The following is an 18,118-nucleotide window of genomic DNA, read 5'->3' as shown; positions in this document are numbered from 1 at the left end:
GGGATTGATTCAAAAGTGTTTGAGCAAATCAAAGATCTTGAGAAAGCAAGTGAAGTGTCGCAAAGATTGATTATGAGGGCAACCAAAATGTCAAGAGTGCCAAGTTGTACATGCTCAAGGACAAGCTATTCAACTTCAGGATGGAAAAGGATGAGTTCATTCTAGAAATGTTCTATAGACTCCAAGTGATTGTCAATGATCTCAAGAACCTTGGAGAGAAAGTGAAGGACGAGGACTTCTCACATAAGTTCCTCATGTGCTTGCCAAAGAGATTCTCTACTTTGAGAAGAATGATCTTTAGAGAAGGATTGAGCAAGGCAACTCCAAATGAAGTGCTTAGTGACATAATGACCGATGCTCAATACAATGATGATCTTAGTGAAGGAGAAGAGGAAAAGAGGTAAAAGAAAGACAAAAAAGTGAAGAGTATGACATTCAAGGCTTCATCCTCATCCAAGGGCAAGAGCAAGAAAGAAGAGTCAAGTGAGGAAGAAATGGATAGTGATGATGAGGCTATGTCACTTCTAGTTCGCAAGATGGGCAAGTTCATGAAGAAGAAGGGCTATGGTGCAAGAAAGAAAAGAGACTTCACCAAAGGCAATGGTAATGGAAGGCTTTGCTTCAAATGCAAGAGCCCCGATCATGTGGTGGCCAATTGTCCACATCTTGATGATGATGATGATGACAACAAGAAGAAGAAGGACAAGAATGAGAGAAAGGAAAAGAATCCAAGAAGATGAGCTTCAAGAAGAACAAGAAGGGTGGTGGCTATATTGTCACGTGGGATAGTGATGCTGCTGATGATGAAGATAGTGATGATGAGAATGAGTTGGAGGCCATGAAGAAGGCTTTCGGTGGCATCGCCATTTCCAACAAGCCATCTCTCTTTGATGATGCTACATCAACATGCCTCATGGCTAAGTCCACCAAGGTAACATATAATGATGATGCATGTGATGATGATGATTCTTGTAGTGATGATGATGAGGACCCTTCCAAGGAGGAGCTCATGGACATGTGTGAGCAACTAAATGAAGGCTTCCAAAAGAAGAGAAAGGAGTGTGAGGGCTTACTCAAGAATGTCCAAGATCTTGAGAAGTCCCTTAGGGAGCTCCAAGCATCTCATGAGTGTCTAAAGGAAGACCATGAGGTACTTGAGAACGCTCACACCAAGCTTGCAAAAGCTCACTCTATTCTTCTTGATCAAGCAAAGGTAGAAGACGTGAAGGAGACAAGAAGCATTGGACTAACTTGTGATATTGTGGATGAATCTTTTTATAAACCCATTGTTATATCACAAGCTAACTCTTGTAGCTCTTCATCCATCACAACCGACTCAAGCTCAAGTATGAGTGATGGTTTCACTTGTGATGCATCACTTATGGTTGAGAATGAGACCCTCAAGAGGGAGGTGGATGAGCTCACTCACGCTCTAGGCAAGGCCTATGGCGGTGAGGCCTGCTTGCTGAAGTGCTTGGGTAGCCAACGCTTTTCTCTCAACAAAGAGGGATTGGGCTATACCCCAAAGAAGGGCAAGGCGGCCTTTGCAACTCCAAAGTCTAACTTTGTGAGAAGCGATGGTCGGTTTTGCAAGAAATGCAAGCAAGTTGGGCATTTAGAGCATAATTGTAATAAAATGAACAAGAACAAGAAACTTGCTAATGTACCATCCGTTCTTTTTGATTCTTGTTATTTGCTTACCAAGGGTGAGAAGGGTGTAAAAGCTAAGTTTATTGGTACACCAATTGTGGGCTCAAAGAAGAAAGCCATTTGGGTACCAAAGAGCTTAATGTCTAACCTCCAAGGACCCAAGCAAGTATGGGTACCTAAAAGGCATTGATTTGTTTTGTAGGTAAATTACAAAGCCGGAGGAAGGCATTGGATTCTTGATAGTGGGTGCACTCAACACATGACCGGTGAATTAAAAATGTTCCAAGAAATCAAGCCAAATGATAGTGATGTGAGGAGTATCACATTTGGTGATAATAGTAGAGGTGATGTGATTGGTCTTGGCAAGATTCCAATTTCAAATGATATGTCCATTTCCAATGTGATGCTAGTAGAGAGCTTGAACTTCAACTTGCTATCAATTGCTCAATTGTGTGATCTTGGCTACAAGTGTATATTTGGTATTGATGATGTTGAGGTTGTTAGTGTTGATGGATCAAATGTTGCTTTCAAGGGGTTTAGATATGGCAATCTCTATCTTGTTGATTTCAACACAAGTGAAGCTCAATTGTCAACATGCTTGCTCTCCAAATCAAGCATGGTTGGCTATGGCATAGAAGGCTTGGTCATGTTGGAACGAAGCAACTCAACAAGTTAGTGAAGCATGATCTAGTTAGAGGCTTGAAGGATGTCACATTTGAGAAGGATAAGCTTTGTAGTGCATGTCAAGCCGGAAAGCAAGTTGGAAATACTCATCCAAAGAAGAGCATCATGAGTACTTGTAAGCCATTTGAGTTGTTGCATATGGATTTATTTGGGCCAACAACATACACTAGCATTGGAGGCAACAAATATGGATTTGTAATTGTGTATGATTTCACTAGATACACTTAGGTGGCATTTCTTAGTGATGCATATGACATCTTCAAGTTATTCATCAAAAGAATGCAAAATGAGTATGAAACCACCATCAAGAAAGTAAGAAGTGACAATGGAAGTGAATTCAAAAACACAAGAGTTGATGAGCTATGTGATGAGTTTGGAATCAAGCATCAATTCTCAGCCAAGTATACACCACAATCCAATGGGCTAGTTGAAAGGAAAAATAGAACTTTGATTGATATGGCAAGATCAATGCTAAGTGAGTACAATGTGAGTCACTCATTTTGGGCTGAAGCAATCAACACGACATGCTTCTATAGCAATAGACTCTATTATCATCCGTTTCTAGAGAAGACACCTTATGAGATATTGAATGGAAGAAAGCCCAACATTGCATACTTTCGGGTTTTTGGTTGCAAATGCTATATATTGAAGAAAGGCACTAGATTGAGCAAATTTAAAAAGAAATGTGACGAAGGCTTCTTGCTTGGTTACTCCACTTCAAGCAAAGCATATAGAGTATGGAATTTGGGAAGTGGTCAACTTGAGGAAGTGCATGATGTTGAATTTGATGAAACTCAAGGCTCTCAAGATGAAGAAGAGAACTTGGATGATGTGAAAGGCACACAATTGGCCGATGCAATGAAGAGAATGGAAATTGGTGATATTAGGCCAAGAGAAGTAATTGATGTTGAATATGACAAAGATCAAGTGCTTCCAACCTCTAATGTGCAAGCTAGTGGTTCTCAAGATCAAAATAAAGCTAGTTCATCATCTCAAGTGCTAGATCAACAAGCTAGTACATCATCTCATGATCAACCAACTGCAAGCAATCAAGTGCAAATACTCCAACCAACAAATATTTGTAACACCCAAAAATTTTACTCCTTTTTGAAATCGGTGAAATAATTTAATTTTGTATTTTGGTGCTCATGAAAATATAGGAAAATTAATATTTTCACTAAATTAAAACTTATCATAGGATGTAGAAACATGTGTATATTCATGCTGGTGCATATGATTTTGATATGAGTGGTTTGACTAAGGTTCAAAAGTATTTCAAAGTGATTTTTAAATAGATTTGAAAATGGGTTTTGGAATAAAAGAAAGGAAAAGGAAATAATAAAGACACCCCTCCTCTCTGTTTTGGTGCCCCAGCCCATCTCTCTCTCGGGCCCAAGTTCCCCCTTCTTCGCCCAGCCCAGCAAGCCGCGCCCTTCCTTTCCCCCTCCCTCGCTTTGGCTCAGTTGGGCTTACAGGCCGGCCCAAGCTGCGTCCCTCCTTTTTCTCTAGTAGTCGCTGCCAAGTGGACCCCACCCGTCAGCCACCTCTCTTTCTTCTTCCTTGAGTCGTTGCCGACCAAGATTCTTCCAGGGGGCATCCGATCCCGAAAATCTTGGGATTTCTTGCATTTCCTGCTAATCGGACCCCTATAAGGTCTGCGAAACCTCCTCGGCATAACTCTTTCAATTGACCGCGTGCTCGTGAAGCCCTAGTGACCTCTGTCACCGATTCTTGGATCTCACCGGCGAATGAACTCGCTCGCCGCCGCCGTGGTTTCCGTGTTCGTTGCCGTTCCACCATATTCGAGCGCTTACCGAGCACCGCAACTTGGTTACGAAGCTGTCACACTACTCCTTTCGCTCTCTTTATCCCCTGTTCTTCTCTAACCGACGATGAACATGTGTAGAGCCCCGACGTCCGCTAGATCACGTGGACGACCACCTCTGAGCCTTCCCCGGGCCTCCAAAACCCCCTTGGTAAGCTCGCGTTGACCCCCCTCTGTCTCCCCATGCTATCGGTTTAGCGAATAGTGGTCCATAGCGCGTTTTTCTATGAACTCTGGCGAGCTCGTGACGTCGGCCATGGCGCTCCACCGTGGGAGATCGCCGCCGGCCGCCCCCTAGCACCTTGGATCGCCCTCCACCGTCAGATCTCAGGCCTACGGCTGAGATTAGAAGATACCCCTTCGCGGTAACTTTTGCTAAAGAGTCCCCAGAGATATTTATTAATTAACCTGCAGTCCAAAGCACATTGACGAAAGACGTTTTCTTTTTTTGAAAATGTAATCTGTCTCGGGTTACTTAAAAATACGCTTTCACAAAATTATAGTTTTGCCACTAACTTTCTTTTGGCCATAAAATATTCATTTTAATTCTATTTTGATCCATTCAAATTGCGTTAGACTCATCTTTGAAATATCTACATGTTAGTAACACTGTTTTCTCAATTTGAAACTTTTTAATTTTTGTGATTCTATTTAATTAATTACTTTTCTATATAAAATCTTAGAAAATTCATAACTTCTACGTTTTAACTCTGATTTTCATGATCTTTACGTCTATGAGATCGTAGCGATGCGTAGAATCGTTTTATAATCTTTTCATATTGTTTTCTGATTGGTGTACTGTTCTAATAATAGCCTTGTTTGCTTCATGTATGTTTGGTCCCGATTGCTTATGTGTTGGTGAATCGACGATCGAGTTTAGACGGTGAGCGGTACTATAGTGATCAAGATCAATACCTTGGCAACCATCAGGATCAGTGAGAGCGGCGGGAAACCTTTCAGCAAGGCAAGTATAGTATTTGGATTTTAATTCTGTGACCATGATCTTGTGACTTGATTAATGTTTAAGCAACAAATGATAAAAATGACTTTTTAGCCACTTGATGATTTATCTGTAAGTGATACCCGGGATAATAGTGCAACCATGAGGGCTATAATGGCTCTGGCTTTAGCTCAGTATGAAGACCTTTTCTAGATTGTTAGCGGTTACCGAAAGGGCGCTAGAGGGGCTGAACCAACACGGGTATAGTGCGAGCCTCTGTCCCTATGTGTATAGGCTGCATGTCATTGTGCCATTCGGAAGGGGGTATCTATATCTGCTCGCCAAGGAAACCTTGCGGCCCTAACACGTTAGATGAACTTTTGAAAGGCTTCATAGTTATCCCTGCCGACCTTCCTTAGAAGTGGGTTAAGAGGCTAATCACCTCGGGCGAAAGGGTAAATCATGACTCATGGGTAAAGATGTACAACCTCTGCATAGTGTTAAAACTGGTATACTAGCTGAGCTCACGGTCAGGAGCGGCCTTGGGGATTCTTGCATTAAGGGTGATGATTCTTGTTGTGTTAAATTACTCATTATTTATTGTTTAATGCTCTACATTATTTATGTCACATTGATCATGAGATTGTGGGATCTATACAATCTAGTTGCTATACTTGTGGAGTTCGACATGGACTCACTCTTGTTATTTCCCCCAAACCTCAGGAGAAGTTTAGGATTATGATCAACCAATCAGTTGGATCCTGTAGAGTGAAGTTAATACCCGAAATTTGGAGTTGTCTATCCGCTGTTTGCTAATAAAGGTTATCTCTTTTATACTAAGTACGTTATATATTTATGCATTGTCTTTTGATATTACCCCTTAATTGTAGCTATATGTGAGATTTGGCTTCTAAGACTCACATATAGTGCATATCTGATTTTGTTCTTAAAATCGGGTATTACAAAGTGGTATCAAAGCAATGCTGACTGTAGGATGCAAGCCTAGTTAGAAATTGGTCTTCTTAAGGTTTTGAAATTGTTATAAAATCCTTGTTCTATAAACCTTGATATTTTCTCTACACTATATCCTTTCCATTGCTATTCATCTTTACCTTGATGCTTATTTTCAAAGTACTTGTTCCTATCTTCCCTCCTTGATTTGGTATACTTTTAGAATCTTCTCTTACCTCTTCTGGTGTCATGAAAACAGGAGTTTTAGGATCTTTACCCTTACTATGAAGAGAACGATAGTATCACAAGTTGACTTGTTTGACGTGTGAAACTTTAATGCTTGGTTGGTTTGTCATTATGCTTATGCTTGATTTGGATCTTTGTAATGAGTGTAATGATCTTGTGAGTTTTTTCACAATTTCATTAGTTTATAGGTCTAAGGCATAAGGGTTAATGAAATACGTAGTTGGGTTTGGCTATCTGTTGTTTCTATCCCTTGCTGTTTTCTGGAGCAGCCTACAATAATTCTGGTGTATCTCAAGTTCTGATCGTGCAAAAGTTATCAAAGTTTTCTGGGAACAACTAGACTTCAAGATATTTCTCTAACCACAAGAATCACCCTCATAGCTATTATGGTTTGGAAGTTACAAAAATCACAAGATGATACAGATGTGCTATCAAGAATCTGGATCAGTTCTGGTTGCCTACTGTTTTAGACAAATGAAACTATAGAATTTGGAAAGGTGTTCTATATAAAAGTTGTAGACAATTTGCTAAGCTTTCCAACGGTATAAGCTGGAACTGATTTGGATAAGTAGAACCTGAGATATGACATTTAAACTTGGATGTTTCTGTTCTGTTTCAAAACCTGGACAGATCTGGTATTTCCTATTTTCAGACAACATAACTTCCGAATCTGGGAAAAAGGTGTATACGAAAGTTGTAAAGGATTTCCTAAGCTTTTAAAAAATGTAAGGATCATCTCTGGATGAGTTAAGTAGCTCGAGATATAACTTCTGGAATTTACTGCACCTTTGCTGAGACATTGTCAGGATGGATTTTATGATTGGTTGTTTTACCTAAGCTTAAAGACAGAATCTAAGGAGGTCTTCTACAGTAAAGTTATGGTGAATTTCATAAGCTTTCTAACGGTGTAAGCTAATGCTCTATTGGATTAACAGCGTAATAGTTATGTCTATTTTACTACGTTGGTGTTTTCATATCATGAGAAAATTTCAGGATACTTATTTGTTCTCTGGCACATAAGTTCTTTGGGATGTTAGAAGTTCTCAATGTTAGTTAACCTGTCTGGAAAATATATAATCTACCTTTTTTGTGTCCCCTAGTTGACTTTTCTTAAGGGGGGTAGCCCAATTAAAGAAGCTACATTGAGAAGAATTGGCTAGTGTTGGATCATATGTGAGGATCACAAGTGCTTGGTAAATTGGTTTTGATTCAAGATATCATCCCATTTAGAGAATATTAATGGAGATTTAAGTCATGGCTGATACTCATGGATTGAGAGTTATGTTTATGAGGATCAGATGACACCAAAGTTTACGAAGTTATAATTGGGATGCAAGAGTGAAACAACTTAACCGTGATAAAGGTACCGATAATTGGAACTTAGTGATGAAACTGACCTTGGATCAAGAGACTCGGTACAACAAATTTAAAAAGACTATGATGTGTAGTGTCCAAAAAGGATAGGAGAATTAGTCCCTAGTGTCCCCCAATCAACCTCGTCTTAAGGGGGGTAGTACCTTGATATCACGGGATGATTGTCACACCCATATTTTAAGAGCAAAATAGGATGCATAAAAGACTCATATGTGCCCTAGAAATAGTTGCACACATAAGTAGACAAATCTCAAATGTACCATTGCAGTGTTTATTACATAGCAGAACATAATAAATCACATAGTCTTATACATAAATGATAGCAAGAAGTAAACAACGCTCTCGACGGAAGCTCCACACAGGGACAACATTGACTGGTTGACTTCAAACCTAATACTCATAGCGATAGTCCTCATTCCAATCATCATCATTAGCATAACCTGGGGTGTTGGGAAATTGCAAGAGTGAGCACATATCGTACTCAACAAGTATAACCAGGGGTTCATGAGGCTCAAATAGCTAACACTGGTTTGACTGCATTTAGCTTTTAATAGTGGATAGCATGTTCGTAAATAGATAGCAAAATGTCAAGGTAGCATTAATAATCCATTAATCACATGGTCAAATGTAAGCATAATTAATTCATAGCATAAACGATAATCCAATGAACATAACAACTTAACAAGCTCATCATCGTTGTGGTAAGAACCCCCAAGGCTGCTCTTAATCGTGAGCACGGCTAGTATACCAGTTTTTAACACTCTATAGAGGTTGTACATCTTTACCCATGAGTCATGATTTAGCCTTTCACCCGAGGTAGCTAATCTCTTAACCCCCTTCCTAGGGAGGTCGACAGGGATCACTATGAAGCCTTTCAAAAGTTCATCTAACATGTTAGGGCCGTAAGGTTTCCCGGGCGCGCAGATATAGAGCCCCCCTTTCAATGGCACAATGACTCGCAGCCTATACACATTAAGACAGAGGCCACACTATACCCAAAATGGTTAGGCCCCTCTAGCGACCTTTCGGGTAACCGCTAACAAGCTAGAAAAGGTCTTCATACTGAGCTAAAGCCAGAGCCATTATAGCCCTCATGGTTGCACTGTTGTCCCGGTGATCACTTACAGACAAGATCTCATATAGTTATTTGACATCTTTTAACGTTCATTGCATAGCTATTAATCATCTTACAAGATCATGGATTATATCAAGCACTAGCACATCTACACCAAATGCATATCAAGTAGGTAGCAAGGAATCCAGATAACAATCATCTATGATTTTGCTAAGGTCGACAAGGTGAAAGCATGCATATGGTATACATGTGTATTTATAAGTGAATAGGTAAAAAGGATGATTCTAAGTTATACTTGCCTTGATCAAAGCTCTCCTGAGCCTGCTGCTGGTCTTCAAAAGATTGACCTTGATCACCAACGTATCGCTCACCGTCTATAACCGATCATCAATCAACAACACGCAATCCAATGTAGACAATCATACATGAAGCATATTATTAGAACAATACACCAAACAGTGGTAAAACAAAGATAAAAGTTTATCAAAATATTCTATGCAGCGCTACGATCACACAAACGTAAAGTTCACGAAAATCGGAATTAAAACGTAGAAGATATGAATTTTCCAAGATTTCCTATAGATAAATAATTAATTAAATGCTACTGCGAAAATAAAAAGTTTCAAAACAGAGAATTAATACTTCTAACATGTAGAGCTAGTAAAAATGAATCTAATGAAATTTGAATGGACAAAAACAGAGTTAAAACGAGTAGTTTAGAAGCAAAACAAATTAAATGGCAATTCTGTAATTTGTGGAAAGCGCATTTGAACTCAGCCGCATAGAATACGCTTTCAAAACTGGGAAAGCGCAAACCGCCAATGCGCCTTAGACCGCGGGTTAGTTCTCAAAAATCTCAGGGGCTCTTTAACAAAAGTTACCCCGAAGGGGTAACTTCTAATCCTGAGCGTCGATCGTGATTTGGACGGCTGGGAGGACTTGGGGAAGAATCCGGCCGGCCGGCGGCGAGCCCCCCACGGTGGACGTCATGGCCGGCGCCCAAGCTTCGCCGGAGCTCCTCGATCTCGCGTTTTCGAGAGTCCCCGGATGAAAGAAAACCGCTAGGGGAGAGAGAAGCTTACTCCGAAGTCGCGCAGGGGGTTTTCTCGGGCTGGAAAGGGACGGGGAGAGCCCACAACGAGTGGTGTCTTGACTCGCGGCTCGGCGAGATCCAAACCACGCAGAAACGACGGCTAGGGCTTAGAAATAACGCTCGGGTAGGCAAAAAGGGGTGCGGGGGAAGGTTCCTGGGGCTTTATAGGACTCGATTTGCCCCCTTGGCAAGGAAATCCCAGGGTTCGGGATTCTCTGGGGCCATGCTCGTGACCGACTCGGTCTCTGCGAGGGAGACGGGGAAGCACGCTGACGAGCGGGCCCCGGAGCTCAGCGACAGAAAGGGGCAGGGCTCGGGCGCTAGGGACTGAGAGGGAGAGAGTGCGCGGTTGGGCTGGGCCGCGGGAGGGGGGAGAGGGCGCGCGGCCTGTTGGGCCGAAAGCAAGAAGGGGGAGAGGGAGAGACTGCTGGGCTACGACCACTCGTCCAGGCCGAGGTCAGGTTTGTGTCTTTCTCTCTTTTTTTCTATTTTAATTCCCAAAGCCTTTTCTAAATAGAACTTTGAATCAAATAAATTCAAACCAAAAAAAGCCAACAACACAAAATTAAATATGCTCTAGCATGAAATGCACCAACATGTTTATTAACCTTATGAAAATTTTTATTTTCAACAAAATTTATTTATTTACTACATTAAATGCTCACAAAAATACTTAAATAAATCAAATTAAATCCTATTAATTAAAGAGCAAATTTTTGGGTGTTACAATAATTTAACTCCTTTTACTCAAAAATTAAATCCTATTAATCCAAAATTTTACTCCTTTTTGAAATAGGTGAAATAATTTAATTTTGTATTTTGGTGCTCATGAAAATATAAGAAAATTAATATTTTTCACTAAATTAAAACTTATTATAGGATGTAGAAACATTTGTGTATATTCATGCTGGTGCATTTGATTTTGATATGAGTGGTTTGACTAAGGTTCAAAAGTATTTCAAAGTGATTTTTAAACAGATTTGAAAATGGGTTTTGGAATAAAAGAAAGGAAAAGGAAATAATAAAGACACCCCTCCTCTCTGTTTTGGCGCCCCAGCCCATCTCTCTCGGGCCCAAGTTCCCCCTTCTTCCCCCAGCCCAGCAGGCCACGCCCTTCCTTTCCCCCTCCCTCGCTTTGGCTCAGTTGGGCTTACAGGCCGGCCCAAGCTGCGTCCCTCCTTTTTCTCTAGTAGTCGCTGCCAAGTGGAGCCCACCCGTCAGCCAATTCACTTTCTTCTTTCTTGAGTCGTTGCCGACCAGGATTCTTCCACGGGGCATCCGATCTCGAAAATCTTGGGATTTCTTGCCTTTCCTGCTAATCGGACCCCTATAAGGCCTGCGAAACCTCCTCGGCATAACTCTTTCGATTGACCGCGTGCTCGTGAAGCCCTAGTGACCTCTATCACCGATTCTTGGATCTCACCGGCGAATGAACTCACCCGCCGCCGCCGTGGTTTCCGTGTTCGTTGCCGTTCCACAATATTCGAGCGCTTGCCGAGCACCACATCTTGGTTACGAAGCTGTCACGCTACTCCTTTCGCTCTCTTTGAAAGCCCAAGTTTGGTTTTGGTAATTAATGACACCAAGTTGCTAATGCTTTGTGTTCAAGTGATTTGAGTTAGGCATAGCAACACATTTGAACAAGGAGCAACGTGACATGAGTGGTGGACACATGGTCATAAAGAGAGAAGGCATGAAGTGGAGATCATGGTGATGGACAAGGAGTAAAGTGATCAAGGCAAAGGTATAAACATAGGATTTTGCTTTTGCCGGTCTAAGATGAGTAGAGAAGTGATTGACCGGATTTAGGATAGATAGCCGTACTATAAAGAGGAGAAATCTTTAATTGCAAAGGTTATCTAGTGCCACTAAGTGTGAGTCTCATTTGCATATAACTAGCGCTTAGTGACGTGGTGAGTTGCTTGAGAAAGCTCTAAAAATTATTTGTGAAAATGCTAACTTAAGTGCTCAATTGTTTTTGGTACTTTGTGGGAAAGTTAGCACCTTAAAAAGGGGTTTTGAGTTGGAAAACCGAGCTAGTAGTCATGCCCAAACAACAAGGGGTCGATCGGAATTATTCACTGCCATACCTAGACATTCTAGTGTTTGTGCTTGCAACAGAGAGGGGTTGATCGGAATTATTTTCTACCCGCACTGGAAATTTTCCGGTACTTTAGTTCACCCACGCCAACGGTCAAAAGCGTGTGCGCCTGGAATTATTTCCTACCCGCACTGGAATTTCTCGCGAGTTTGGGCTGCTACAACTGTCGGATGAGTGGCTGGCAGAGGATAAGGTCGGGTCTCACCCCTTCCTTTCTCTCTTCTGAATCCATTCCCCATTCTTGCTCTCTTGAAGAACTCCAAGAAAAGAAAAGCTCTCCCCTCCTCCTCTCTCACTCCCAAGGATTTGTGCTCCATTCAAGTGAGAGATTGAGCTCTAGTGATAGATCTGAGAGCTTCAAGAGCATCTCTTCCCTCTCCTCTCCATCCCCATAGCTTGTTGCTCTTTGGTGAGAGGATTTGGGAAACCCTAGTGTTGTGCATTTGTGATTTCATTCTTGTGGCACTAGGTGGTGATTGCAAGTGTGGATTTCTTGTTACTCTTGGGTGTTTCCCGACACCCTAGACGGCTTGGTGCAAGGGAGGTGTTGAGCTCGTGATTGGAGATTGTTTCGAGCCTCACCAAGTGATTTGTGAGGGGTTCTTGAGCCTTTTCCGCGGGAGATCGAAATTGGCTACTCTATTGGATTGCTCGTGGCTTGGAGGATCCCCATCTTGTGAGTGGATGTGCGGCACCCGCTGAGGGTTTGGCTTTAGATTGCCAATTAGCTCGCGATCCATCTAGTGGGTGTATCGCCACAAGGAGGACTAGCTTGCCGGGAAGCAAGTGAACCTCGGTAAAAATCTTGTGTCATCTCTTGCCGAGGATTCTCTTGTGATTGTTCTACTCTACAACGTTGGTATAACAATCACTCTTCACTCCTTTACTTTCTTGTATACCTTGCTAGTTGTTTAGCTTGTTTAGTTTAGTCTTCTTGTTTAGGAGTGTAACTAGCCTTCTCTTGTTGTTGTGCTTTAGTGTTTAGCCTTGTACTAGTTTGTATAGGTTGCTTGCATAGCTTAGTTGAGCTAGTGCTAGATTTGCTTCGCCTTTTGTTTTACTAACTCACTTGCTTAGTGAAGTTTGTAGAATTTTTTAAATAGGCTATTCATCCCCCCTCTAGCCATTTGGACCTTTCACTCTTTTATCCCATGTTCTTCTCTAACCGAAGTCGAACATGTGCAGAGCCCCGACGTCTGCTAGATCACGTGGCCGACCACCTCCGAGCCTTCCTCGGGCCTCCAAAATTCCCTTGGTAAGCTCGCGTTGACCCCCTCCGTCTCCCCATGCTATCGGTTTAGCGAATAGTGGTCCGTAGCGCGTTTTTCTATGAACTCCGGTGAGCTCGTTACGTCGGCCATGGCGCTCCACCGTGGGAGATCGCCGTCAGCCGCCCCCCAGCGCCTTGGATCGCCGTCTACCGTCAGATCTTAGGCCTACGGCTGAGATTAGAAGATGCCCCTTCGGGGTAACTTTTGCTAAAAAGTCCCCGGAGATACTTATTAATTAACCCGCAGTCCAATGCACATTCACAAAAGACGTTTTCTTTTTTTGAAAACGTAATCTGTCTCGAGTTACTTAAAAATACGCTTTCACAAAATTATAGTTTTGCCACTGACTTTCTTTTGGCCATAAAATATTCATTTTAATTCCGTTTTGATCCATTCAAATTGCGTTAGACTCGTCTTTGAAATATCTACATGTTAGTAACACTGTTTTCTCAGTTTGAAACTTTTTAATTTTCGTGATTCTATTTAATTAATTACTTTTCTATATAAAATCTTAGAAAATTCATAACTTCTACGTTTTAACTCTGATTTTTGTGATCTTTACGTCTATGAGATCGTAGCGATGCGTAGAATCGTTTTATAAACTTTTCATACTGTTTTTTTATTGGTGTACTGTTCTAATAATAGCCTTGTTTGCTTCATGTATGTTTGGTCCCGATTGCTTATGTGTTGGTGAATCGATGATCGAGTTTAGAGGTGAGCAGTACTATAGTGATCAAGATCAATACCTTGGCAACCATCTGGATCAGCGAGAGCGGCGAGAAAGTGTAATACCCGATTTTAAGGACAAAATCAGGTATGCACCATACGTGAGTTTTAGAAGTCAAATCTCACATATAGCTACAAATAAGGAGTAATATCAAAAGACAATGCATAAATATATAACGTACTTAGTATAAAAGAGATAACCTTTGATAGCAAACAGCGGATAGACAACTCCAAACTTCGGGTATTAACTTCACTCTACAGGATCCAACTGACTGGTTGATCACAAGCCTAAACTTCTCCTGAGGTTTGGGGGAAATAGCAAGAGTGAGTCCATGTCGAACTCCACGAGTATAGTGTTGACACTTGCTAACACCACTTGAATACTAGATTGTCATCCCCAGCATGGCACTAGAGTGTACTATGGTATTTATACGCACACAGATAATCCGCAAGCGCACGGATACCGTTGAAGCTTTTACCCGGTTAACGGTTTTATCGTATCCACAGGGAAACGGGAGAACCAACTACGCTCTAACTTAACCAGGATAGATAGATAAGTGTAAATAGGAAAGATGATAGAATTAAATAAGAACAATATTAAAGGTAAGATAACAGTGAGTGATAATATGGGAATAGAGAATAGAGCAATCTAATATATAGGCGATGGTAGCAGAATAGAGAGTATAACTATGGTTTCTCTACTTCAAAGGGGTATGTCTATGTCTAGGACGAACCACGTGATAAGAGTACACCACAAAGGATGCTTATCCTTAGGCCGATAAACTCTACCCATCCTGCTAACGAGAGGTGGACTACAAAGGACCAACGTAACTGTCACCTACACGGCCTACCACACGATCCAGCTAGACAGGGGATATCCACAAGTAATCTAGGTCTAAGCACCACGTATAACAAGACTTCTTAACAAGTAATCTAGCGAGGGTTCAATGTTTTAAGTCTTCTTAACAAGACTTCTCACCATGTTCATTCTTTAAGTGCGTCATTTGATTCAGGTGCGGACCTTGACGTCTACACCTCTTGATACGGTGTCACCTATGTTCTTCGTTTGCCCAGCAGTTCGAAGTGCGGCGTTGGCAGTAACCTGCTCAGTGTGTTTGTGCTCGTAGATCCAAGTCCTTCACTTGGTAGAGTCTGAGAGTTATAAAACTCCTCCGTGTTTTGCTCAAAGTGTTCCTGCTCATAGAGACAAGGCAGAGATCAAGTGCATGGGTCCTGTTGGTGGAAAACACCAACAGAACCTAAAGTGTATTTGTTCTTCTCTAACCCTAAGCATAGTGAGCAAGACAAAGTTGATGGATGAAAAGTTCATGAGTGTAGCACTTATAACATTTGTCAAATCAGATCGCTCAACCTTATGGAAAGATAATCTATCTATGTATATGTCTTTTTCTTTATATCTCACAATGATTGAATGTGTAACATTTTAGCTCATTTGATTAGGAGTGTGGGATCATGGAGGTAGTACTAAGAACAAGGATTAAAGGACTAAACATGTTGAATCAGTTGGGTTGGTTAATCTAGAGTTGTAAATCATACATGTTTGTCTCTTTTATTTATATGAACGCCAGAACCAAGGAGAAGCTTATAAAAGTGATAGTCAAGTACCTTAAGATGTTTTCTTGCTTGAAGAGTGATGGTACAGTATCACCTTGTGGAAGCTTTCCTTTCTTAGCGGTTGTGCATCGTGTTTGTGGCACCCTCCATGGATCATCTCTCTATGATGAATGAGCTATGTCCTTCTTGTGCAAATTGTTAAACTTCATGTGTCACTCTCTTCGTTTCTGATGTGAGTTTATCTCAGGGCTTCCCAAATTGATATTGAAAGTTTTTCTGCAGGGGTTAGTCCGACAAAAATATACCAATGTCTACACAAGAAGTTTTTAGTTCAATAACCGAACTAGACTCCATGTCTAATCAGATTAAGGAAGGCTGTTTAACCTAAGCACCAAGCTTAATTTAAAAGCCAATAGAAGTATGTGCAGTACTTCCAAACTAACACTTACTAGTAAATAGACAAAGGTAACATGACAACATTTATAGAAATCTACTCAAGTGGAGATGAAGTAGTGTGATTAGTATTTAACAAATTGAGCATGTCTTAAAGGTAGGGACAACCAACATAGCAACATGGCAAAGGATGTTTTTATGTAAAGTACTCCCCCAAGCTTGAATTTTGCAGAATTCAAGTTTGGATGAATTTAATTCAGTGTTCCATGATGATTGGTTGGACATACCTTGTACTTGCTTGTCATTCATCTGATCTTCTTGTTCCAATCCTAGAAAGGTTAGTGACAAGAATACCCGAAGGAATATTTTTACAATTATCCTTATATGCTCAATACACCAGGTAATGTTGTAAATAATTAAAAGCTCATGTTATGATCTGATCAGTGCTTATTTTAAGACACTAAGCTTGTCCTTGGGAAACCATCAATTTATGTCGACGAAGTGGTTTCCCTTCCAACGCTGACCTATATCAAGATCAACTCAATGAGATCTGCAATATTTATTATAGACATATGCATCGACAACCGCCCTTTTAAAGTTTTTATAACTAGAAAGGAAGAGGGGGTTGGAAATCTCAAATGTGGTGATGTTGGAGAGACCAATAGATTGGGAAGATGTCGCATATGAGTATGGAGTAAACAAAGTGGCTATGAAATAAATTCCATGCTCATTAATGTTATCTTCGTCTCCAATCTGAATGTTCAGAGTTCCTCTTGGATTGGTCTCACTTATGTCCTCTTCTATAGTTGGATGAATCCCATCTTCAAAGGGAGTCAAGAACTCACCATTTGAAATTGAACCAAAGTCAGAATTCATTAAGGCTTCTTCCTTGTCCATCCATTCTACACATTCTAGCCATTTTGAACTTGTGATCAGGAAAGGGGAGGTGTTAGAATTTTCAATATGGCTTAGCTCTCCTTTACTTGATGTGTCATCCTCGACTTCTTCATAACAGGAACTAGGACATTCTCTAAGAGAACCATTATTGCGAGGATTTGAATTATCCCTGCTTGAAGGTCTCTTATGGAACCAAAAGTCTAAACCATCAGCATCTGAAAGATTTAAGGTCGGAATTCCTTCCTCCCTTGGAGAATTTTGGGGTATTGATGGTTTAGGATTGATAGCTAAAGTTTGGAATTGAAGTGGTTGTGATCTGGCTATCAAAACTTCTTCTTCTTGTCTAGGAACTGGTTCTGTCTCTTTCTCAGGGATATAAAAGCTAGGAGACTTTCCACTTAATAAATCAATCAAATTCCAAGCTTCACTAGCACGTAGGTGATAGAAGGATCCTCTAGAGGCTGTATTCAAGGTTTGCTTATTTTCCCCACTAAGGCCCTCAAAAAAGTGAATTAGAAGAACTTCTTCTGGAATAAAAAGCTTTGGGCCAGTGAGAGTAAGGTTAATAAAGCGGTCCCATGATTTGCCAAGAGATTCTTCTTCCAGTTGTCTAAAAGAAAGAATCTCACGCCGAAGTTCCGCCACTTTAGGGATTGGAAAATATTTTAAAAGAAAACTATTATGTAACTCCTTCCAATCTCCATGAACACTCCCTACTTTGAGTTTGTACCAATGTCTAGCTTTTTCTATTAAAGAGAACGGAAAGAGCTTCCATTTGAGGGTCTCATCGGACATGCCTTCTATGCGAAGGAGGTCACATACTCGATAAAACTCTCTTAGGTGTGTGTATGGGTTTTCCTCACCTTCTCCTGAGAAAGGTTGTTTTTGAACAAATTCTATGTATTCGGGGTCTATCTCAAAACTAGATGCTATGATAGGCTTTGAAGATTTTGGTGGTTCGAGATGTGTGCCCGTAGGTCTATGAAATTCATAGATAGACATGTTTGAATTCATGATAGACCAGAGATCAAGGATTAGATAAGAAGAAAGATTAGCAGAGATGAGGCAAAGGATAAAAGGAAAATATATTTTTTTTATTTTTATTTTTTAGAAAATGATTAAGCTAGTTCGTAGTCAACTCAGCAACCGTTTCCCCGGCAACGGCGCCAAAAATGCTTGTTGACACTTGCTAACACCACTTGAATACTAGGTTGTCATCCCCAGCATGGCACTAGAGTGTACTATGGTATTTATACGCACACAGATAATCTGCAAGAGCACGGATACCGTTGAAGCTTTTACCCGGTTAAAGGTTTT

The 18,118-nt window shown here is 40.9% G+C and overlaps 1 protein-coding gene across 1 annotated transcript; it reads left to right on the top strand.

Annotated features, from left to right (window-relative positions):
* On the top strand, positions 429-740 carry LOC110433636. The gene has a single exon (XM_021456137.1). The coding sequence runs from the start codon at positions 429-431 to the stop codon at positions 738-740; it is 312 nt and encodes a 103-aa protein (XP_021311812.1).

This window comes from Sorghum bicolor, chromosome 3 (genome assembly GCF_000003195.3).
Source record: "Sorghum bicolor cultivar BTx623 chromosome 3, Sorghum_bicolor_NCBIv3, whole genome shotgun sequence".
Taxonomy (NCBI): Eukaryota; Viridiplantae; Streptophyta; class Magnoliopsida; order Poales; family Poaceae; genus Sorghum; species Sorghum bicolor.
This window is presented reverse-complemented; position numbering and strand designations above follow the sequence as displayed.

Excerpts from the sequence above, each read along its gene's own strand:
- LOC110433636 (XM_021456137.1), top strand. The coding sequence starts at position 429 with ATGACATTCAAGGCTTCATCCTCATCCAAGGGCAAGAGCAAGAAAGAA.